Source organism: Moschus berezovskii, chromosome 26 (genome assembly GCF_049115385.1).
Source record: "Moschus berezovskii isolate FMDL1 chromosome 26, NW_MosBer_1.0, whole genome shotgun sequence".
Taxonomy (NCBI): Eukaryota; Metazoa; Chordata; class Mammalia; order Artiodactyla; family Moschidae; genus Moschus; species Moschus berezovskii.
Genome location: NC_142485.1, coordinates 41,743,118 through 41,764,457, shown reverse-complemented (window position 1 = coordinate 41,764,457; position 21,340 = coordinate 41,743,118). Strand labels below are relative to the sequence as shown.

The 21,340-nt window shown below is 41.6% G+C and overlaps 1 protein-coding gene across 1 annotated transcript in view; it reads right to left on the bottom strand.

The window, feature by feature from the left end:
* CSMD1 (CUB and Sushi multiple domains 1) overlaps nucleotides 1-21,340 on the bottom strand; it is a 1,848,896-nt gene that overhangs the window by 1,063,095 nt on the left and 764,461 nt on the right. The window contains exon 6 of the mRNA XM_088832674.1: nucleotides 7,922-8,129. Coding sequence (XP_088688800.1) covers nucleotides 7,922-8,129 — 208 coding nt within the window. The remainder of the gene's footprint in view (nucleotides 1-7,921; nucleotides 8,130-21,340) is intronic.

Here is a 21,340-nt window from a genome sequence, read left to right as displayed (position 1 = left end):
TTCAGAACAACATTTTAACTTGAAAAGATGAGAACTCTGGAGTCTCCATGGCACTGTTTCTTAAAACAATAAACATACCACTAGGCATAGAAATCACTGTATGTTGCAGGCTGTGGGCTGAGGGCTTTGCAAACCACCCCTCATTTGCTCCATTTCACAAGCCTCTGATGTCCTGTCAGGGCCATTTCCATCTCACAGACACCGTCCTGGGACTTAAAGCAGCCTGCTCTGCATCCTCAAGCTTGCAAGTTGCAAAGCTGAGGCCATATCCTTAGACTGAGTGAGTAGGCTTCTCTTAACTACTATCCCAAGCTGCCTGCTATGGCAAGAGGATGGAGAAACTAGAGGAACAGGCCCTGCTGCCCCACCCAGCCGGGAATGGCTCCACAGGCACTGGGCTCTGCTCTGCACATAGAGACCGGCCTTCTCTCCTAGGAAAGGACCCCGCAGTGCGGGGCAAGGCACCAGTCCCTGCAGGATGCAGCTTCCTTATCCAACCACAAAGGAATCGCCGTAGGAGGTTCCTCAAGTTCCAGCTATTCTAAAGCTCATAATTCACAAAAATAAAAACCTCCTGGTTTTTTAAAGAAAAGATGGACTCTAATTGCCATGAAGTTAAAAGATGCTTGCTCCTTAGAAGAAAAGTTATGACCAACCTAGACGGCATATTAAAAAGCAGAGACATTACTTTGCCAACAAAGATCCATCTAGTCAAGGCTATGGCTTTTCCATTAGTCATGTATGGATATGAGACTTGGACTACAAAGGAAGCTGAGCACCGAAGAATTGATGATTTTAGAATGTGGTGTTGGAAAAGACTTTTGAGAGTCCCTTGGACTGCAAGGAGATCCAACCAGTCCATCCTAAAGGAAATCAGTCCTAAATATTCATTGGGAGGACGGATGCTGAAACTCCAATACTTTGGCCACCTGATGCAAAGAACTGACTCAGTGGAAAAGCCCCTGATGCTGGGAAAGATTGAGGACAGGAGGAGAAGGGGATGGCAAAGGATGAGATGGTTGGATGGCATCAGTGACTCAATGGGCATGAGTTTGAGTAAGCTCTGGGAGCTGGTGATGCAGGGAGGCTTGGCGTGCTGCAGTTCATGGGGTTGCAAAGAGTCAGCCATGACCAAGCGAATGACCAGAACTGAACTGAGTTGCCTGAAGGGTTTCAAATCAGAATGACTTCAGTGCTTGGGCTTATTAAAGTCCACTGATGGGAAACGTTCTTTTTTCCAGCCACTGCTCACAGACAGGACTATCCGAACTTGTCTGCCATGTGCCCACAGGATGGAACCTGAGCAATAAAGTGGCACATTCTTCGGAGATGCCTTAGATTGCACAAAATTACCTTATTCTCCTAACCAGTGCTCCATGAAAATTAGATGTTCAGAGTTGGAGAGAAACTTTAAATGAAGACATCAAGATGTACAATTGGAAAACCATGACATACAAATTTGGCTGATTTGGGGAATAAAAGAAAGCTTACAACTATTATTGAGAATGGATAAAATAGAATTTGCACAACAGACTTTTAAAAGGAACTGTGTTTTCAAAAAGGAAATTTATTTAAAAGTGTTAATTTAATTGTAATTTTGCTTCCTGGACAAAAGACCACATACAAAGAGAGGGGTGAACTGCAAAAAAAAAAAAACAAAAACCAGTGACAACAACCAACTAAACAAATAAAACCAACAACAGAAAACAGGCAATTTGTATTTTGTGAAATGAATTTATATTCTTAAAGGGGAAAATTTGCCCATTGCCTGTAACACAGATAATTTATCCATACCAAGTAAGATTTATTGCCTTATCTTACACATGATAACACAGAAAAAGAAGACTTTAAAAGGAGGTTCCTTGCATCACCACCAGGGGTAATGGGGCCAGACTTGGCTTTGGAGTGCCTTAGGCTCCCCGTGGTGTCCAGTGAGGTCAGACAAAACGGCAGTCACTCTGGGAAAATTCTGGAGTACAACATGCTTTTATTTTTGATAATAAAAAATAAAATTATTCCTATTTACTTTTATTATCTTGACTTAAAGACCATACAGGAATATCATCTTGACATATTTAAATAAGTGAAGAATTAAGGTCTGGGACTGTCTCTGTTTCAACTCCCGCTCTGCCACCTGGAATCAGTGAGGCTGTGAGGCAAGACACTTAATCTCTCTGAGTTCACTGTCTCACCTATGAAATGGGGAAAGAGTATCTCTGAGTTGTGGTAACTGCTTACACACTTGCCCGGTACTGAGCAATACCTGGTGAATATTATTATTAAGTGTAAGTTGTTTTTAGAATAACGTGTTATTCAAAGAAATTTTGAGAGAAAGATATTTTGAGTACAAGAGGGACTTAGGAAAAGGGTTATAATGGCATCGTGTTATTTATGGCCTCAGGCCTTTGGAAGTGTGCAGAAGTTTCAGAAAAGTCAAAGTTCATAGACTGATACATACACACACACATACAGGATACCTGTTTATGTTTCGCTTGCTCCATAGAAAATGCTTAAATGCAGCATTACAATAGGTCTGTGTGATGTAATTATTATATTTAAATTTAAAATGGAAAACATTAAAAAAATGCAAAGCAGTTATATGAGTTGGTGGTCATGGAAGGACGCTCTATGGTCTCTTTCTCCTTCTACCTGAAAAATTCCACCTATTTCCCCAAAACAACACGACCAGACCGAACCACTAACATGAGGCAGGCCAAGGTTATGGGAACAGAAAGACTAGAAACAGTCACAACCTGAAGGCCATGAGAGACACAGGGTTCAACGCCACACAGACCCCTAGACTGAGTTCTGCGGCAGAAAAAGGCCCGTCAATGATTTAGTGTGAGTCTTAACTTCTTGGTTTCCATGACAATGCTACAGATGTATAAGCTGTGACTGTTAGGGGAACCTGGGCTGGGTGATAAACCAACGGTCTGAGCGGGTTTTGCAAATTCTCCACGAAATGACGTTAAAATGAACAGTTAACAAACAAAATGAGGAGGCTTCCTTTCTGTACAGGCAGCAGGTAAGCCGAGGGACTGATTTTGGGTGTTGACGGCTCTGTGTATGCCTCTATAATCCATCCTCATTAGAAATTAAATAGACAACAAGTCAATTATCAATTAAGTGACAAGCTGGATAAACACTGCAGGTGTTAATTGACCCTTCAAGGGTTCTTTGAAGCTCACTCAGCGTTGCCAGTTCCTTTGAAGTTCTGTTTTGGCTTTAGCAAATCACTGATTAGATTGATTTAATGGTGAAGCTTTGCCTGGTTAATGGGAACAGAATAGAGTGTAGTTACAAGACTACTTTTTGTCCTCTACCATGTAATCTCGCACAGTCGGGACAGGCAAAGGGGTAGGGTCATGTTGCTTAGTGAATAACTAAACTTAAGCCTAAAAAAATCATATGTAACAGATTTTCTATTGATACAAGAAGTCAGGGTTAATCTGAGCGGTCTGGGAAGCGTTCTTGAGTTTGTGGTCAGTGTGGTTTTCCAGGGAGGGCAGTGGTGCAAAGTGCTAAGCCCTCCTGGCGGTACTCCTCCCCATGTTCTACCACCTACATGCCACTTACGTCTCTTAATGTCTGTTCAGCTCAGCAGCCTGGGCACTCCACGTGGAGCCTGGCTCCTGAACATACACGCGAGACACAAACATCCGCTAAGGTGAAGACCAGGGTGCATTTAATGGGGCAAAGTGAGGGTGTTTGCCGGGGAGGGAAAAGGCCAGGCTGGTGGTCATGGTGGGCCATGCTCTGAAAAGCCTTGAAAGATCTGTTAAGGCTTCAGTTGGGTTTTATTCCAATTGTCGTAGCTCAGTCCCCGAAGGCTTTTTAAGAAACTGATGTGTTTAAGTAAGTCTCGGGGCACATCTTAAACACATTGATGAGTTCTTGTTTTTCTCCCTTCTCTAGCCTGGCGTGCTGTGATTCATGGGGTCGCGGAGAGTCAGACACGACTGAGCGACTGAAATGAACTGAACTGAACTGAACTACCCCTAGACACACCCACCCCGTCTTGAAACAGGGTAGATAATTATGCCCAGATATGAGTGCATATTTTAAAGATATCAAACACTCTCTTCCTGGTCTTTTGTCAAGACTTTGTGATGTTCCAAATTCTTTTAACCACTATGTCTTAATTTAGAAATCTTAGTAGCTTAATGCTGAAATAAAATCAATCTTTTTTATTTCCTCTTGATATTTCCAGAATTAGGAGTTAGATTGGATCACTTTGGAAAGTAAGAAGGAATGGTTAGCCTCACTGCAGGTTTCTGACTGCAGGAAAAATTCTAAAATTGCAATTACTGGACCACACTGCAAAGACAACTAGGGCTGACGACTCTCTCTAAAGAAGGCATTGAAGGTAAAAGAGGCTGACCTGTCTAAACTTAGAATCTAACTCGTTCAAAATGGATTGAGCCTCATCTGATGGATACAGAGTGGCTTAGGCTAAAGCAAATACCGCCCTCCTCTCCGCCCTCCCCCCTGACAGACCACAATTAACATATGGACAATTTTGGAACTTTACATCATCCACCACTTTTAGACTGCCTCTGCTGTAGCCATGGCAACCCTTACATAAAACATAGCTGAGTTGGTAACTTCAAATGAATTGAAAATAAGGCTAATCCTATTATTGTTCTTAACAATTTTCCAAGTAGCTTCTTCTCAGAGTGCCCTTGCTTGTATAGTCTCTCTTTTAAAAATAGATTATTGGAAAATTATATGTGTGTGTGCACTCTTCCTGCACGCACAGCCATTAGCACGGTCCTGCTGTCATTGCCGTGTAACCTTGTGCCCGAGATGAAGTACACACACCTACATGGCCACTTAGTATTTTTCTTGCAGTTCGGGGATGGGTAAATCTTTTAAATATACCAATTTAGAACCTGACACATGGCAGAGGCTGTCACTCGAAAATTACAGTTAAATAATAGTCTTTTGAAGATAAGCTCTATTATGCATTTGTATAAATCTGGAAAGGTAACCCAGTGGCTCCGCTTTGTATTGTAAATGTGCCCACGTATGTTTCAGTAGTGATTTCGGAAAACCATGTTTTCCTTTTCTGCCTCCACTGAAGACCATTCTCTTGTAAAGTGGTCCTATGACACGTCAAGATACTCCTCTTTGTAATTGTGATAAGCCCTCAATGTCACCCCGAGAAGCTCTGCTGTCCCTGACTCTACTGATGCACTTGTGTGCTCAGAGGCTTCTCCAGTAGCCCACCTCCCTTATGGCAGTGGCCTGCTCAGGCTTTAGGATCCAAACCCCAGTGTCAGTCCTGAAACAGAGGAAAGGGAAGCTCCCTGACAGGCCGTTAGGCTCAGACCTGGACTGTTCCACTGGGGGACAGTCTCAGAGTGAAAAGAAAATGTGGCTTGGGTTCAGAGGCCTTCGGACATAGCCTTGCCCCTCACCTGCTCCCTCAGCTTTGCCATCTCCCATCCTTTGTGCCTCTCGGACTCTTCATCAGAAACGGGCAAGGATGTCCACAACGAGCGCACAGGGCTTCGTGCACGCCAACAGGACGATGCAAGTCTTCTCAAGAAGGTAACTATCAACACAGCTCCATACATGTCTGATGAGGGCTATCAGAAGAGAGGAACCGTGATGAACCACCAGGAAACCCGGTTTATTAGACCAGAAGGCACACAGGGCACAAGTCCCATCCAGGGTTTTCTCAACAACTGCTCGGGTCCTACCTGCTGCTGCTGGATTACTGTTGAACATGGTGTCATGGCAAACACCAAGAGAAAGAGTTCAGAGAGCCGGAAACCACTTCAGTCTGAATTCAAAGACCAGGGAGACATGAGACAATTCCTCCAACATTCCCTGCATGATAAGGACTGTGAGCTGGAGTTGTCAGGCACCCACTTGGCCGTGGCCCCACCTGGCATTTCCGACAGATCACAAGTTTAGCACCTTCAAGAGCCCATCCACACACACTTTTCTGAGTCTGATATTGAAGAGGAGGGGACCTGAGTTGGAGAAAGGACTGGAGGAGATAAAACAGAGAGGAGAAGAGGATGCGAGAGAAATCAGCAGGGATGAGACAAGAAGAAATGGGCAAAACCATGTCAAGTAAGATCAGTTCAGTCCTGCAGGCCACCTACTGCAGACAGAAGAGACCGCGGGGTCTGCTTGCTCGGGGTGACTTACGCTGTGTGAAGGCCACGAGGCCTTCTGCAGGACTCTGCACCACTGTGCTCCGTCTCTCTGCTCAGCATCCCTGCTTCTCTTTCAGACTTGGACATGGACATTCACACTACAGAGTCTCCTTTCTTGCATAAACAAAGTTCGTTTGGCAAAAGCCAACCTCGACCATGGATGCTATTAATACAACCATCGTCCAACATTCTTCACTTTTTCCTCTCCCCCTCCCAACCTGACATCCCATCCAGGAAATCCCTGAGATCTCTGGAATCTCTCACAAATAAGGCCTTGATGAGGAATGGCTGAATTTCTGAGAATGCCACCATGTATTTTTGGACTGCAATGGTTTTCTGAAACTAAAACAAGGTGATTTTAGATCCAGGAGAGGGTTGCATCACTGAATCTCTTACACTGATGGACAGAGAAAGGCATTCAGTATATGCTGAATGAATTAATTTAAAGCAGTACAGCTCATTTAGTAAAGCCCCTTTTTATATAAGCAGTTAAATGATTTGTTCAAGGTCACAGTGATGATTTGCGACAGAACTTGGAGCAGAATCTAGGACACTCAACTTTCAGTTTGGTATCAAGTTCCATGAGCTCTGACGTTACAAGAAGCTACATAGACAATAACATAATCAATCTTTGAGTCTTAAAACTTAAATTGTATAACATGAAATAAGCAAAAGGGTAACCTTGCTCAATCTAAAAGTATTGGTCAGATGAATGAAATGGAAAACAAATATCACAGAGGCAGTGGTTATTTTTCTCTTAATTGAAGTAACATTTAACATAAGGACAATAAAATTAATAAAAGGAAATAACCATCTATGTGTTGAATGTTGAGTCTTGGAAAATAAAGTAAAATTCAGTGTTGATAACTGGTTTAAAAGCAGGTGGTCTAACTTATGACATTTGTCAGGTTTGATATTTTTATCCTTCAGTCTCTGTACTGAAATGCAAACTTAAACCCATAGAGATGTTCAAAATCACTTATTTCATCCCCTCCACCAATTCATCAAGAGCCAATATTTCCTGTATTCCAACTTATTTTGAACTTACAGTGGAGTTCCCTTGTTGTTGAAGACCTGAAATAGGTAGCAGTTGCAGTTCTTAAAATGCTAAGAAATTAAAACATTAAACAAGACCAAAAAAATCCAGATCAACTCATATCAAGTGACTTAATTTGATGTATAATTTACATCTTTAAACATCTATTCTTCAGTTGTATTATGGACACAGCAAAGTCTGCTTGTGCAAGAAACACCATAAACCAGAGGCTATAGTGGATTCGATTGGGTTTTCTCCTGTCACCACCAGCACACACGCCAGGGAACTGATCAGATAACCAGCATTGTGTATGCATCAGATGAGCATTTACACTTCCATTGTGACCTGCACAGGTTGGTGACATGGTCTCCAGGGAGGAAAAGAAGTACGTAATCATACATTTGCAGCACAGGCGACAGATGACTGGTACCACGACATTTTAAAATCACCACCATCTAAAAATATTTGTTGACACTGAATCAACTCCAGACCAAATCCAAAACTAGCTCAGCTCACTTTGCTGCCTCTCCTGAATAGCTTCATACGAGCCCAAACTGAGGCAAATTCCAGTATCCAGGACCAGACAACTTCTTTAGCCCCAAAACCAACACAGAAACATCCTAGAAGCTCTGACAAATCATTCACACTATAGGTTACATTTTAGCAGCCAGAAGAGCAAGGCAAGAAAGAAGGACGTCTCTTGTCCAGCACTCACCATATGGATGGCGCTTCTGTCCCACTGATCTCTAAGAAGTCATATCCTTCTTCTAGCTGGAAATCAGTGAAGACCAGCGCGATGGTGTCCCCGGGCTCTGCGAGGATGGTCCACGTGCAGTCAGCATTGTTCTCATACTCGGAAGGGAAGTGGGGGCTGGAGATGCTGCTGCTCGTTCCCCGCAAGGTTCCCCCACAGGCCCCCTCGGCTGCAAGGGGCAGAAAGACAGCACATTTAAAAGTGGCTTCAGACACAAGTACCTCCATCAAGCGCCACTCTTCATGGGTGGCAAATATTTTCTGAATCCAAAATCATGACACACAATCGGAACGAGGTTGTTTTCCTTGTGATTTGTTAGTTTAGTTCTATGGAAAGACTTAACAGTATACCAATTACATTGCTTTGTGAACTGAACTACCACTAAAGAAAGAAGTGAAATTGTCTTTTCTAAGGTCTGTGATGTGCAGTTATTATACACCTGATGTTCACAGGCGGCACAACCATATTCTCAGAGGAAGACAGAAACAGGTTGGCAAAAGACTGTTCTGTACATCTGCGTCTCTTTTGCTGTCTCACATACAGGGTTATCATTACCATCTTCCTAAATTCCATATATATGCGTTAGTATACTGTATTGGTGTTTTCCTTTCTGGCTTACTTCACTCTGTATAAGAGGCTCCAGTTTCATCCACCTCATTAGAACTGATTCAAATGTATTATTTTTAATTGCTGAGTAATACTCCCTGAGAGGGTGAGGGTGGGATAATTTGGGAAAATGGCATTGAAACATGTACATGTATATTATCACATGTGAAACAAATCGCCAATCCAGGTTCGATGCATGATACAGGATGCTCGGGGCTGGTGCACTGGGATGACCCAGAGGGATGGGATGGGGAGGGAGGTGGGAGGGGGGTTCAAGATGGGGAACACTTACACCAGGGCTGCAGATTCATGTCAGTGTATGGCAAAACCAATACAATATTGCAAAATAATTAGCCTCCAATTAAAATAAAAACAAATATTAAAATAAAATAAAAAGAAGTTGGCAACATTTTGGGTCTTAAAAGTATGTAGCGATCTTTGCTTCATTTTCTGTGAGCTGACTGTGAAGACACAGTGATCTTAAAAGAAGTATCCACCCTAATCTTTACATCAGGTAGAGTTTGGAATGTGCACTTGGCTTTGAATTTCAGATAAATCCTTGAATAAGATAAAAACAGAGATGCACCAATTCAAAAAAAGATTCTGAGTAGGAAACAGATACATGAAAACTTAAAATGGATAATCTAGGAAAAGTGACAAGGAAAAGGTCAGAAAGGTAAAATATAATACACTGAGGATACAAATTAGCATTGGAATAAATACTTTTTTGAAGAGAAATGGATCTTGTAATTTTTCCACCTAGTAAAAAAATAGATGTTATTCAATTTATATAATTATCTAATACAAAATGCTATGTATATAGTAAACTGCATATATAGGGCAGACAAATATTTGTAAGACAACATTTTTGAAGACACTGTAAACACTGTTCCTTCCTCTCTTTCTTGCCATTTATTCTCTCATTTCTCCCTCTATCCTCCCTCCCTTCTGTCCGATCACATAATCCTAGCAAAGAGTACACAGTTGGCTGTCTGTGTCTGCAGACTCTGTATCCGTTTTGTTGTTGTTCAGTCACTCAGTCATGTCTGACTTTTTGTGACCCCGTGGACTGTAGCGTGCCAGGCTTCCCTGTCCTTCACCATCTCCCGGAGTTTGCTCAAACTCGTCTACTGAGTTGATGATGCCATCCAACCATCTCATCCTCTGTCACCCCCTTCTCCTTCTGCCCTCAAACTTTCCCAGCATCCTGGTCTTTCCCAATGAGTCTGCTCTTGCATCCATAGATTCTACCAACAGCAGATGGAAAACATACAAAAAAAAGATTCATATAAAGTTCCAAACAGTAAAACTTAAGTTTGCTGCATGCTGACAGCGATTTACATAGCATTTTCATTGTATTAGGTATTGTAAATATTCTAGAAAAAATTTAAAGTATATGAGAGGACGTGTGTGGAGTTTACATACAAATATTACTATGACATTTTATATAAGGGATTTCAGTATCCAAGAAAAGTTCCAGAGTTCCAGAAAAGCATCTATTTCTGCCTTATTGACTATGTCAAAGCCTTTGACTGTGTGGATCACAATAAACTGTGGAAAAATATATGGGAATACCAGACTACCTGACCTGCCTCTTGAGAAATCTGTAAGCAGATCAGGAACCAACAGTTAGAACTGGACATGGAACAGACTTATTCCAAATCAAGAAAGGAGTATGTCAAGGGTGCATGTTACCTCCCTGTTTATTCAACTTATATGCAGAGTACATCACAAGAGACACTGGGCTGGATGAAGCACAAGCTGGAATCAAGATTGCCAGGAGAAATATCAGTAAACTCAGATATGAAGATTACACCACCCTTATGGCAGAAAGTGAAGAACTAAAGAGCCTACTTGATGAAAGTGAAAGAGGAGAGTGAAAAAGTTGGCTTAAAGCTCAACATTCAGAAAACTAAGATCATGGCATGCGGTCCCATCACTTCACAGCAAATAGATGGGGAAACAGTAGAAACAGTGTCAGACTTTAATTTTCTGGGCTCCAAAATCACTGCAGATGCTGAATGCAGCCCTGAAATTAAAAGACGCTTACTCCTTGGAAGGAAAGCTATGACCAACCTAGACAGCCTATTAAAAAGCAGAGACATTACTTTGCAAACAAAGGTCCATCTAGTCAAAGATATGTTTTTTCCAGTGGTCATGTATGGATGTGAGAGTTGGACTATAAAGAAAGCTGAGCACTGAAGAAATGGTGCTTTTGAACTGTGGTGCTGGAGAAGACTCTTGAGAGTCCCTTGGAGTGCAAGGAGATCCAACCAGTCCATTCTAAAGGAGATCAGTCCTGAATATTCATTGGACAGACTGATGTTGAAGCTGAAACTCCAATACTTTGGCCACCTGATGCGAACAGCTGACTCATTTGAAAAGATACTGATGCTGGGAAAGATTGAAGGTGGGAGGAGAAAGGGACAACAGAGGGTGAGATGGTTGGATGGCATCACCGACTCAATGGACATGAGTTTGAGTGAACTCCAGGCATTGGTGATGGACAGGGAGGCCTGGCGTGCTGCAGTCCATGGGGTCCCAGAGTTGGATACAACTGAGCAACTGAACTGAACTGAGTATCCAAAGACTTTGTGATCTGCTGGGGACCCTGGAGTCAATATATGACAGTTGTGTCGTCCCAGCCTCAGGGACTCCGCACTCATCGTCCTGTCCGATACCCCGCATCCCCTGCTTCCATGTCTGTTTCTTGGCCCCTTCCTGGGTTCACTGTCCTGCCATCTGTCATCTACATTGGCTTGCCCCCTGTCTCCTCAGCCTGCTCTGTCCCACTTCTCAACACTTTGCTCACGACAAACCATTGGACCACAAGCTTTGTGAGCCTGGCTGTGCTCAGGCATCCCCCCCAGGCCTCATAGGTAGTCTGGAACTCAGTAAAGCTCCCTTTCTTCCCTCCTCATGGGCCTGACTCGACCTTTTCTGCACTTGAGTCAATTACACTGACCCTCCACTCAGTCATCTTCAGCAGGAGGAATGGGACTATAATAATGTACCTCTGGGCTTAAGATAACATCCAGCTTTATCATTTCAAAGAGTAGAAGCAGGAAAGTAAGCTAATTTAGTTATCGTACTATGAGGCATTTTCAAACATAAAGTTATGAAAAAATATAATATTCTATTAAAAACTGCAGCAAGCCTAAAAGGAGGAAGTTTCATTGTGGTAGCAACCCAGAAGGGGTTCAGTTGACTGTTTGTTTCACTCTGTTTGTTTTCAGCAAATAGCTAAGCCACAAGTCCAGAAATGTTCTTTTTATTCTCAGCAGAGCAGCGGGGAAATTTCAAGAAGAAATAAAGTCAAGGCGGACAAAGAAAGCAAAATAATCAAAGTAAAACTTTAAGAAATGGGGATTGTGGACAAGCTTCTCAGGAACTGAAAATTATTTCATGCTCCATAAACATTTAATGTAAACATAGAAATCATGTATAAAAAGTAAAATATATTAAAAAATGACCATTAAAATAAACTAGATAATTCTGGCCAATATTTATATATTATAGTTATATATCAATATAATGTAAGCTTTTTTTTATCCCTGGATGTTAACAGTAGAACAAATGTACCAAAATGTTTACCTTAATATTAATTCTGCTATATGCAGAGGGATCTTTTAGTCTGGAAGCTAAAATATGGGGGGAGGGTATTTACTTAAGTAAGTATTATTTACAATTACATCATCTCCCCACCTCCACTTTTTTTTTTTTCCTGTTCTATTTTATTTTATTTTTTTATTAGAAGCTAATTATTTTACAATATTATATTGGTTGGTTTTGCCATACATTGACATGAATCCACCCCGGGTGTACATGAGTTTTGATTCCAACATTTTTTTTTTTAAATCAAATAATCCAATTTTATTTATTTATTTTTTCAAGTTGAACAGACTAAATTTCTTTAAACAAACTTACTTATACTCCAGAGTCCTTTAAAAACTTAATAGCATTTATACATTGAAGGTATTTGATTTTCTTGTAACTAGCACTTCAAATGCAACAACCATTTGAAGCAACAAGCATTTGACCCAACAAGTAAAACTTTCTACAGTTCATAACTTTTATAAATAAAATAAATTAAATGTACAGTGAATAAGTTTTCTGAAATATTTCAATATTTCTGCAGGTTTAGTAACATCGTAAAATACATTTCAACTAAAATTCACAAATCTAAAAACCTGTTAGGCATTTTTAGGTGTTTTAAGTTGGAAATGAAGACCAATGAAACATCGTAATATGCCAATTACAAATAGTACTTCAAATAGCAAATACTACAGTTTGTCCCAAACTTTAAAAACTATTCATGAACTCAACACTGAACTATTGATGGCTATGAGAATTGTTTCCTAGCCTTTTTGAAAATTTCAACCCATTTACGTTTAAGGTAATTATTGATAAGTACGATCCCGTAGCCATTTTCTTTATTGCTTTGGGTTCAAGTTTATACACTCTTTCTGTGTTTCCTGTCTATAGAAGATCCTTTAGCATTTGTTGGAGAGCTGGTTTGGTGATGCTGAATTCCCTCAGCTTTTGCTTGTCTGTAAAGCTTTTGATTTCTCCTTCATATTTGAATGAGATCCTCGCTGGGTATAGTAATCTGGGCTGTAGGGTATTTTCTTTCATCACTTTAAGTATGTCTTGCCACTCCCTTCTGGCCTGAAGAGTTTCTGTTGAAAGATCAGCTGTTATCCTTATGGGAATCCCCTTGTGTGTTATTTGCTGTTTTTCCCTTGCTGCTTTTAATATTTGTTCTTTGTGTTTGATCTTTGTTAATTTGATTAATATGTGTCTTGGAGTATTTCGCCTTGGGTTTATCCTGTTGGGGACTCTCTGGGTTTCTTGGACTTGGGTGATTATTTCTTTCCCCATTTTAGGGAAGTTTTCAACTATTATCTCCTCAAGTATTCTCTCATGGTCTTTCTTTTTGTCTTCTTCTTCTGGGACTCCTATGATTCGAATGTTGGAGCATTTAACATTGTCCCAGAGGACTCTAATATTGTCCTCATTTCTTTTAATTCGTTTTTCTTTTTTCCTCTCTGTTTCATTTATTTCTACAATTCTATCTTCTAGTTCGCTTATCCTGTCTTCTGCCTCTGTTATTCTACTGTTTGTTCCCTCCAGAGTGTTTCTGATCTCATCTATTGCATTATTCATTGTATATTGACTCTTTTTTATTTCTTCTAAGTCCTTATTAAATCTTTCTTCCATCTTCTCAATCCTTTTCTCCAGGTTATTTATCTGTAACTCCATTTTGCTTTCAAGATTTTGAATCATTTTCACCACCAAAATTTGAAATTCTTTATCAGGTAAATTCCCTATATCTTCTTCTTTTGTTTGTGTTGGTGGGCAATTATCTTGTTCCTTTACTTGCTGGGTATTTCTCTGCCTCTTCATCTTGCTTATATTGCTTTGCTTGGGGTGGCCTTTCCCTCTTCTTGCAGTTTGTGGAGTTCTCTTTATTATGTAGTTTCTTCGCTGTGTGTGGGGTTGGACGGGTGACTTGTCCAGGTTCCCTGGTTAGGGAAGCATGTGTCGGTGTTCTGGTAGGTGGAGCTGGATTTCTTCTCTCTCCTTTAGAAGACAATGGGCTGCTTTTCTGGGAGCCTGATGTCCTCTGCCAGTATTCAGAAGTTGTTTTGTGGACTTTACTCCGCGTTCAAAGGTTCTTTTGATGAATTTGTGGGGCAGAAAGTGGTCTTGCCGTCTTATCCCTCCGCCATCTTGTTCCTTTCCTCCCCAGAACACTGGATTCTTCTATTCCACTTGGTCATGGAGTATCTGTTCCCAGCTGCTCCAGCAAGGCACAGCCGCTGTACCTTACCTTGGACGAGGGGTATCTCCTCAAGGCCGCCCCTCCTGCTTTGAATGTGGATCAGCTCCTCTCGGCCCTCCGGTGCCCAAGCAGCCACCGCCTCCTGAACGTGGTACAGCTCCTCTCGGCCACCGCCCTAACCCTGGGTGCAGGGTAGCTCATCTCAGCCACGATTCTGCACGTGGTCGGTTGCGCCGGAGCCGGGCGTCTCTCTCCACTTTTTTTTTTAACACATTATGCAGAAAGAAAATGAAGTTAAGTTTGAAATTGCCAGGTAAATACTTGACTATAAAAATTAGCACCCAAAATGTTTCCTAATAAGATGCTGAATATCAATATTGAGTCCCTTCAGTCCATATGGTAAAAACTGTGTTCCTGGGACAGCCACATGAAGGGGTCAGAGGGCACAAGTGGTAAAATAGAGTCAAGGAGTTTGACTTTGATCCTGCAGCAACTATCAGAGCAATTATTTCTTTAAATCCGTTTCCTGTATTGGGTTTTTACAAAATCTTGCATTTGAAAAAAAATTCCACAGCTTAAAGAAGTTTGAATGCCATCCAGTTAATCCAAGAAGAAGATAAGGTTTTTAATAAAAGATGTGTTTGAATGTAGTGATTTCTGTAAGTGGGGAAAATAATTCTAACTGTAAGCAGAAATCAGAGTGCACTATGTCCCCTAAGGAATTTCACAACTTTTAAAAACTTTCATCCCAAACTGTAAAATTATTATAAGCTTTACTTGGGTATCAGTGTTGTTAGGAATGTAACTTAAAGACATGATTCAAAATACAGAATAAAACATTATCTAGTGACATCCTTTGACATATTTATCATAAAGAAAAACTGAAACCAACTAAATGTTTAACAACAGATAAATCATTAAATAAATTACAATGCAACCAAACCATGCGGTGCTTACCAAGCATCTGTAACACTAATTCAGCAAATCCCTGTCTTACACTATTAAACTTATAAAATGCAGGGTATAGTTTCTTCTCAATTTTAAAAACTGTATAGAAAAATATTCAGAAAAGAAGAAAGATGTGCACACACATTTAAAATGTTCAGTTGCTAATAACTAGGCAATGTTTTCTAACATGCCTTCCCTAAGGCTTTGTGGAATACTTGTACCAGTGTGAGCTTTCAAGTTGGCCGCCTGGATTGGAATCTGAGTTTTCGCCCCTTTATATAACAAGTTATCTTCTCTGGGCCTCAGTGTGTCTATTTATAAATGAAGATAGTAAGGATGTCATACAATCAAAGGCATGCTTTTTCCAGTAGTATGGATGTGAGAGTTGGGCCATAAAGAAGGTTGAGCACCAAAGAATTGGTACTTATGAACTGTTGTGTTGGAGAAGACTCTTGAGAGTCCCTTGGACTGCAAGGAGATCAGACAAGTAAATCCTAAAGGAGATCAGTCCAGAATATTCACTGGATGCTGAAGCTGAAGCTCCAATACTTTGGCCACCTGATGCAAAGAGTCAATTCACTAGAAAGAGTCTGATGCTGGGAAACATTGAGGGCAGGAGGGAAAAGGGGCAACAGAGGATGAGGTGGTTGGATGGCATCATTGACTCAACGGACAAGAGTTTGAGCAAACTACAGGAGACAGTGAAGGACAGGGAAGCCTGGTGTGCTGCGGTCCACAGGGCTGCAAAGAGTTGGACATGACTTCATGACTGAACAACAACAATTCGCAGAGTTGTGGTGAAGGTTAAACAGATCAATAGCTGTAAAGTGCTCAAAATACTGCAGGCAAATACAAGTGACTCCATAAAAACAGATATTTGTATTTTCTTCAATTTAGCATGCAGTCATAGCTTAAAATTGGAGAAGGAAATGGCAACCCACTCCAGTATTCTTGCCTAGAGAATCCCAGGGATGGAGGAGCCTGGTGGGCTGCTGTCTATGGGGTTGCACAGAGTCGGACACAACTGAAGCGACTTAGCAGCAGCAGCAGCATAGCTTAAAAAAAAAAGTCACTCAGTCATGTGTGACTCTGCGACCCCATGGGCTGTAGCCCACCTGGCTCCTCCATTCGTGGAATTTTCTAGGTAAGAGTACTGGAGTGGGTTGCCATTTCCTTCTCCAAGGGATCTTCCCAACCTGGGGAGTTATCACTTAATGACAGGTTATTTAATTATTTTGGTCATTTTACCACTGCTTTGAGTAAGGCTGTTCTCCCAGGTCTACACACTGCTTTCAGCAGGAGCTTAGCAGCTGCCACAAGAGGAGGAGAGGGTCACAGAGCCCAGTGGTGGGAAGGCAGCCCTCTTCCCAAGGATTCCACTCCTCTGGAGGGCTGGAATGAATGGGTCTCTTATCTAATGCTGCTGATTCTGTGGCCTCATCACCTGTGTTATACCTGAGACCATCCATGGCCCGTCCCCTTCCATCCTTCATCCTTGGGTACTGAAGACACTGTGAGAAGCACTGGTTTGAGGTCACCCCTCCTCCCCTCAAAGATCAACACAGCTCACGTGCATGGTTCCTTCCTCTCTCCCAAGCGCCTATCGGCAAAATTTCCCACATCTCAACCACTTCTGGGGTACCATCCCCACTTCTTTACACTCATGGAAACCAGATGTCTTTTCAGAATGCTGCATCATGAAATCCTCCCTAAGGTCTGAGTTTTGCACCCACATCCTGAATGCCACTGTCCTGGACTACACACTCACTGACATGCTCATATCACGACCTGTGGACACTTTTGTTCTTTCCCCCTGAAGTGCTCCAGTTGGGAGTCTCTCATCCTCAGAACCTAGCACCTTCTTCCTTGGAGTCATCTACACAATCCCTGGGGCAGCTTCACCAGTCCTTGCAGATTTTTATTTCTGGTTCACTTTCAGTGTCTCCAATGCTACTTCTGACTTGCTTGTCACTGAGTTCAGTATCAAGCTAGACCATCTTCTGAATACTGGCCTCTTGGTTCCCTTGTCCCTCTTCCAGCAACCCAGTTCCAAGGCAGGCCTTCATCCTCACCTTCATATTCCATCTTCTCAAAACCAATAAATGATCATTTTCCAGTAGCAAACTGGGCTGTCCCATTTTCAGACCTCTACTCTCTACATTTCCAGGTCATGTCCTCAAATACCTTCGCTCCAATCTTTCTTGGACCCTGATGGGGCCAACACTCCCCTATCTTTCCACTCTCTCACTTCCTTCCCTCAGGCCCCTCTTGTCCCCATGTCTCCCCTTGCCATCCCCAGGTTTTGCAGCCTTCATTTCAATCACTGCCTTGTGTTTGCTGTCACTCTGCTATCGGCACCTTAGATTCGAATTGGGCCAAATCCATATGGACTCCCAAGGTAGATGTGGCTGCAGAAAAAACCCAAATAGACATGCACTGATGGGTCGACCACATCCAACCTGGCTTTTAATGATGACATCCTTACTCTGGTCCCCACCTCCATTCTCCACTGGGAAGAACCAGGGCCATTTTGTACCCTCTTCCTTCTCCTGCCAGCATCTCCTGCCACATCCTTAAAGTGATTTTGTTTCCTATTTCCCTAAGAAAATAAAAGTCATTGAAAGAGAAATTTTATGGTCTATTGACACCATGGATGATCACCTATTTTCACTTCTGCCCACAAAATGTCTTCCCTGGATGAGTGGTAAACACTCAGCCTACAGTTTACACCTATACCTGTGCTATTACTCTCATCTAAGCCAAATCCCTCAACAAATGATCATTTACTCTTTTGATTGGAGAGTTGCTCTCAGCATACACAGCTTAGTCACTCAAGTCATGTCCAACTCTTTGCAGCCCCATGGACTGTAGCCTGCCAGGTTCCTCTGTACATGGGATTCGCCAGGGAAGAATACTGGAGAGGGTTGCCATTTCCTTCTCCAGGGGATCTTCCTGACCAAGGGATCAAACCCGCATCTCCTGTTCTCCTGCACTGCAGGTGGATTCTTTACCACTAGCACTACCTTGGAAGCCCCATAAAAACATGTTTTAATACTTCCCATTCAAAAAAGTTTTTTTTTTAAAGTAACTCTTTTGTTTAAGTAACTCTTTTAAAAGATGCATACTCCATGGAAGGAAAGTTATGACCAACCTAGAAAGCATATTAAAAAGCAGAGACATTAGTTCGCCAACAAAGGTCCATCTAGCCAAGTCTATGGTTTTTCCAGTAATCATGTATGGAAGTGAGAGTTGGACTAGAAAGAAAGCTGAGCCCTGAAGAATTGATGCTTTTGAACTGTAGCATTGGAGAAGACTCTTGAGAGTCCCTTGGGCTGCAAGGAGGTCCAACCAGTCCATCCTATAGGAGATCAGCCCTAAGTGTTCATTGGAAGGACTGATGTTGAAGCTGAATCTCCAATACTTTGGCCACCTGATGTGAAGAACTGACTCATTAGAAAAGACCCTGATGCTGGGAAAGATTGAGGGCAAGAGGAGAAGGGGATGACAGAGGATGAGATGGCTGAATGGGATCACCGACTTGATGAACATGAGTTTGAATAAACTCCAGGAGTTGGTGGTGGATAGGGAGGCCTGTTATGCTGTGGTCCATGGGGTTGCAAAGAGTCAGACACAACTGAGTGATTGAACTGAACTTTTGTTTCTACATCTATTTCCAGACTTCATATCTACCTTTAGCTTTATTTATAAAAATCCCTTTCCCAGAAACACACCTGAAAAATGTCTGTAATTGCAACCTTTAGTTTTTTCCCATCCTCAACTGAACCCACTTTAGTCAGGATTTTGTCCTCATTGGTCCACATTAACCACTCGTCTCACGTCAGCCACACCAACAAATCCAAGGGTCAGTCCTCAGTTCTCATCTCATACAAACTCTCAACAACATTCCACAGTTATCCACTTCATTTTCCTTGAAGTACTTTTTTGTCAATAGACTTGTAAAATTCTTACATCTTGAAATAATTGCAAATGCACAAGAAGTTGCAATTATAGTACAGACTGATCCTGTGTACCCTCCTTCCATTTTCCACCAATGATTACATCTTACATAGGTACAGTATAGCATTAAAAAATGACACTTTTACAATGTGTACATATGATTTTGCTCACTAGTTCCTTATATACCACAACCATGGCTGCCTCTAACCTTAAGGACATGCTTTCTCGGTCCCCTCATTATTTTGATTTCATCTCTCAATCCTTAGAGGAGTGCTAGGATTCAATATTGGGCCTCTTTTCTTCCTAACTTAATTTACTACCTGGGTAGTCTCATCTAGGTTCAGTTCTATGGATTTAAATAGTGTATATATGTTGACAGTTCTCTAGCTTGAAGGTTGATTTCAGATCTTTCTTGAATTTCAGTTTTATGTATCCAACTGCCAACTTGGCATATCTGCATGGATGCCTAAATAGCAATCCAGATCTACTAGTTCCCAGATCATATTCTTAAACTTAACTTTTCCAAGTCTGAAATTCCACATCCTTCTCTATTTCAATACGTGGGAAGCCCATTCTTCCAGTGACTTAGAAAAAACTGGCATGGTACATGACTCTCCTGTTTCTCTCATGTTCTGCAACCACTGTGTCATAAATTCTACCAGCACTTTTTTAAAGCTGCATTCTTTTGTTGATTTTTTGCTTCTTCTAACAGCTTTATTCATAACTGATGAAAACTGGAAGCAACCAAAATGTCCGTCAATAGCTTGAAAGTGAAAGTGTGAGTTGCTCAGTCATGTCTGACTCTTTGCGACCCCATGGACTATAGCTTACCAGGTTCCTCTTTCCATGGGATTCTCCAGACAAGAATACTGAAGTGGGTTGCCATTTCTGTTGCATATATAATTGGATATTATTCAGAAAAAGACTGAAGAAGGAAAGGGTAACCCACGCCAGTGTTTTTGCCTGTACAAATCTCATGGACAGAAGAGCTTTGTGGTCTGAACTAAGATGGAATCGCAAAGAGTTGGACATGACTCAGTGACTAAATAACAAACAACATTCAGAAATATAGGGAAATGAACTGCCAAGTTATGAAGAGACACAATAGTCTTAAATGTATACTGTGAAGAAAGAGGCACTTAATATGTTGTATGACTTCAACTATATGACATTCTGAAAGGTATAACTATAGACAGTAAAAAGATCAGGGGTCACCAAGTGGTTAGGGTGGACAGAGAAATGAACAACTGGAGCACAAAGGATTTTAAGGGCAGTGGGCCCATTCTACTCAGTACTGCGATGGCGGGTAAATGATATTATGCACTTGTCAAAATGCATTGGCATTATTTCATCAGTTGTAATGAAAGTACCATACCATTGTAAGATATTAATAATAGGAAAGACTTTGCAGGGGGACAGAAGAACTCAAACACAGGAATGCTATTTCCTGCTTAAGTTTTCTATAATCTTAAAACTGCTCTAAAAAATGAAGTCTATAAGCTTTTTTTTTTTTTTTCAATGTAATGCTAAAGAATCAGAATGAGAGGATAAAAAATGCCTTGAGCCAGAGGCAGGAGGGAATCTGGTAACCACGAGGTCCTCAGAGAAGTCTCCTTGAAAAGCTGACTTTTCTAATCTGTATTCTGAATCCAAATGCATCTTGCAACCTCCACTGCTGCTGTATTGTGAAAATGATGAGTCACTCAGTCAAGTCTGACTCTTTGCAACTGCTCCTACTACCTCTCAAAATAGCATCATCTCGTGCCTTGAAGACTGGAGTGGTTTCCAAACAGGTTTCCCCATTCCACCCTTCCCACCACACATTCTTGGCTCAAAAGTGCAGCAGAGCGAGTTTCTTAAATTCAAAATGCAATGATGCTGCTTCTCTCATCAAAACCCTCTGATGTCTTCCCATACTGCTCTGTATAATGGCCCACAGGGCCCCAGAATCTCCCAGCATCCATCCCCTCTGACCTTTTCTCCCACAGCCATGCCACTTCCCAGTCCACTCCAGACACACTGGCTTCTGCATTGCTCTTCACTCACCCTGTGGTTGCTCAGGATCAAAGTCCTGGCTGTTTCCT